Source organism: Poecilia latipinna, unplaced genomic scaffold (assembly GCF_001443285.1).
Source record: "Poecilia latipinna isolate Pla-1442-1.1 unplaced genomic scaffold, P_latipinna-1.0 Scaffold568, whole genome shotgun sequence".
Lineage (NCBI taxonomy): Eukaryota > Metazoa > Chordata > Actinopteri > Cyprinodontiformes > Poeciliidae > Poecilia > Poecilia latipinna.
The window spans coordinates 23,574-27,278 of NW_015113184.1; the positions used below are offsets into that span (position 1 = coordinate 23,574).

At 38.1% G+C, this 3,705-nt stretch overlaps 1 protein-coding gene across 1 annotated transcript in view; it reads right to left on the minus strand.

The window, feature by feature from the left end:
• rabggtb (Rab geranylgeranyltransferase subunit beta) overlaps window positions 1-151 on the minus strand; it is a 15,461-nt gene extending 15,310 nt beyond the window's left edge. The window contains exon 1 of the mRNA XM_015041777.1: window positions 137-151. Within this exon, the coding sequence (XP_014897263.1) occupies window positions 137-151 (15 nt within the window). The remainder of the gene's footprint in view (window positions 1-136) is intronic.
• Window positions 152-3,705: the final 3,554 nt, after the last annotated feature.

Sequence of the window (3,705 nt, forward strand, 5' to 3'; positions counted from 1 at the left end):
ATGAAAGAGAAAGAGAGAGAGAGAGACCACCCGCGGAGGGTGAGAAGGGATTTCTTTTTTTTTATATGAATCTCCCCTGATAAACGATTAAAACCTGGACATTATCATCAATCAGTAAAATCCTCCCAGACTGAACCTGAAAATTGGACATTATGCTGCCGACACTTAGTGCTTAGCAGGTGGAAGTGAGATCGCTGTGCAACATAAATGATTATCTGGCAGCAGCACGGTGCTCTAAATAATCAAATATAATTTAAAGAAGCTTCAAGGCAGAACATTTTCCTCTGAGGATTTTAATAATTGTGGTATTCTAATCATTGAAGGGATTTACAGCCCTAAATCACAGTCACAGGATGGATGGCAATAAGCATGAAACTGAAGCATTGCAGAAAGAGAAATGCAGTTTAGTGAAGTTTCAATGTTTTGTCTAAAAATCCACCTCCCAGTTATTTATCTGGACTTTTTTCTCTGACTGAGTGGTTTTGATTAAATGTTTTTAAATGAGTGAATGAACTGAAATTGTAAGTTCTTTTGAGACTTAAAACAATAAAGTGAGCTGCAACAATTTAAAACTCACTGTATAAGCAGGTCATAGCGTGTTGGTCCCAGAGGTTTGATAGGTTATTAAATATCATCAGATTCTCCATTGGATTTCAGTTTGCAGGCCTGGAGCATGACAGAAAATTATTGAGGAAGTGATGTTGATATTCTACCTCTGAAAGTTTCATATGGTTTGTGAAAGTAAAAGAAGCAGCTGGTTATTAGAGGAACCGCTACCTTTATTTGTTTCTTCTTAAACTTGGACTGGATAATAAATTAAATTGGTGATACTTACTGCTAGTAAATGTGTGTCACCAGGATTTGAATAAAATAAAATAAATTTCAGTTGCATTTTGTTCAAATCTTGGTGACATTTATTTCTATAATAGAGCTTCTAAAAGTAGAATGGGAGGCAGATCCTTCAGTCATCAGGCTCTTCTTCAGCTAGTCGTTCTGTTCCAGCTGCTATTCACGTTTAGCTTTCATGAATATTAAAAATAATCCTGCATCAGTTTTGTTTGGGGTTTTTTTTTGTGTGTCTCTGTTCTGTCTTCTGAAGCCCCCAGTCAGTCGTGGCAGGTATCCGTTTGTACTGAGCCAGGTTCTGGTTCTGCTGGACTTTTCTTCCTGTTAAAGGGGAGTTTTTCCTTTCCACTGTCGCTACATGCAGGCTTGGCATGAGGCATTGCTGTGAAGGCAACGACTGTCGTTCCACGTTAGTTCAGGAGGAGTGAATGCTGCAAGTCAGCGACTCGTTGCCCTTTTCATTGATAGAAGTCCATGAAAATAGAACATATATTGTTGAGACGCTTTACCAAGGCCGAGAAAGAGCTACAAATAAGAATATATACTAATAGCAAGCCGACTGGATTGAAATCTATTGTTACGACTTGTCTAGGGTGTCCAGGTCATCACGGCATCAGACTCAAGCAGGAACAACACGCAGTTTTTAACATCTGTTTATTTAATATGTGTACTGACATGACACAAACAATAAAGAAGCAAAATATGACTTCAAAGAGAATTTGATGTCAAAAATAACTAATGAAGTAATATTAAACTAAGCTTCTTTAAAAATAAACCAAATGAGAAAAACTAAACCTTTTAACTGAAATAACAGGAGAAATTTTGATGCAAAATAATCAACCGTTCAGTCCAGAAAACTTGTTGAAATGTACTTTAGAAACAAACTTGATTGATTGAGCCGTTTACTCCGGTCGTAAAATCTTAATTGTTAGGAAAATGACTTCATGATCTTTGATGGGCAGCTACAATCAGATGCTGTAAGCTTTTTTTCACATATAATTTTTTAAGTGTTTTTTCTTGTTAAATATTGATAAGAGTAGAATAATACAATCTGGTGCAGAGAAAATTATTTTTTATTTTACACTAAATGTGAATGAAAAAGGGTGGACTCTCTTCTTATAGAAAAAGTAGCGGCACTTGCTGGACAATACAAGAACTTCTATGAAGTTTTCCAAAATGGGTTGATTTTTTACAACAAATGTACAAATGTTAGGACCTGTTAATATATTTAGAGAATAAATATTTCAAATTCTTCATGTGAAATCAGAATATTTTCTTCAATAACCGTGAAATGTTCTCAAATTACATTACACTAGATTAGATGTCGGCTCATTTAAGCTGCTGACATCTAATCTCAGATGTCGTATTTCTTTTCTTTTCAATTTTTTGGCTCTAGTGGCCTTTATTTGATAGTTAGTTGACAGGAAGGTGGTTAATGAGAGAACAGGGAAGACATGCAGCAAAGGTCGCCAAAGCCAGGAATCGAACCGGCAACAGCTGCGTCGAGGACTAATGGTGTACTTTCATCCTATCAACGTTCATCCTATCAACGAACGTTGATAGGATGTAGGATGGTAGGATGACTCAACATCCTACCACAGTGTTGAATTCGTTGGTGCAGGAGCAGGCTGGTCGCTCCTCAAGGTGAACAGCAGGGGGCGGCACTGAGCTCTGGGTCGGTTTCTCCTTCATCAGGAAGAATCAAGGTTCAAATCTATGGGGTTTCTTGATGTCACAATATTTTTTTTTATCTGCAGGAGTTTTCCACACTAGGAGAGGGAACTGGATATCCCCGAGTTAGTCTGATATGCTTCCGTCTGTCCGCCATATTGGATTTAACAAAAAAAAAATCTTGCACTTGCAATAGATGGACAGTAGATGGCAGTGTTTTGCCTGATGTTGCCTTAAAGGACTGTCATGTGTGGAACTCATTGTTCGTAGTTTCTCATGTTGTTGAATTTTCACTGTGACGACATCACCTCTGTTCTGAAGAGAATAAATATTGAGGGAGAGAAACCTCAGAGTTGGTCTAAGCAGATATGTCTGACACGCTTCTCCCCTTCCACAAAGGACAAACGTTTGTGTCCTTGTGATATTTTCAGAGTTTATAAACCTAATAAAAACATTTCTGAGTCTCTTCTTCAATAGTAATAATAATAAATTTAATTTGTACCGCACTTTTCATCAGCAAAAATCTCAAAGTGCTACACAGTGCAACTAAAATCATAGATGAAATCAGCATCATAAAAATCATGTGGAGGCAGAATAGGCTAGCTTAAACAGAAAAGTCTTTAAGCATCTTTTAAAGTCAACCAGTGGTTGTGGAGCTCAATATAATAGAATCAGGTGATGTTGGCAATTACTATGAAGCTGTTTTAAGTGCGGACTCAAGGAGACAAACTACCTTAAAATCTTTCCATCCATGATCTGAACAGGCTGATCCCTGCAGGGTGGTGAGGGGGGCTGGTGGTGCCCATCTCCAGCAGCCATTGGATGAGAGGCAGGGCTCACCCTGGACAGGTCACCAGTCCATCACAGGGCCCTGAAAACCAACAATGAATAAAATGCATGAAAGATAAATGTTAGATTAACAAGGAGACAAATTCTGTCCAGTTACCTTTAAATTAAATCATGTTTATTAAGCACTTGGTGTTGGAAACACACCTGTTTTTGTTGTTGTTAAAAATGTAACCAGCTGTGGGGAAAATCATGTCACCACATTCAGACCCATTGTGGTGACCTTGTGGAGCCAGGGCTTGTTCTGAAAAAGTGAGGTCCAGGATTTGTAATACCTGATACCCCCTCCCCCCCTCACCCCCCAAGAGCAACTTATGTTATATTTTTTAGATCTGTTGTTTA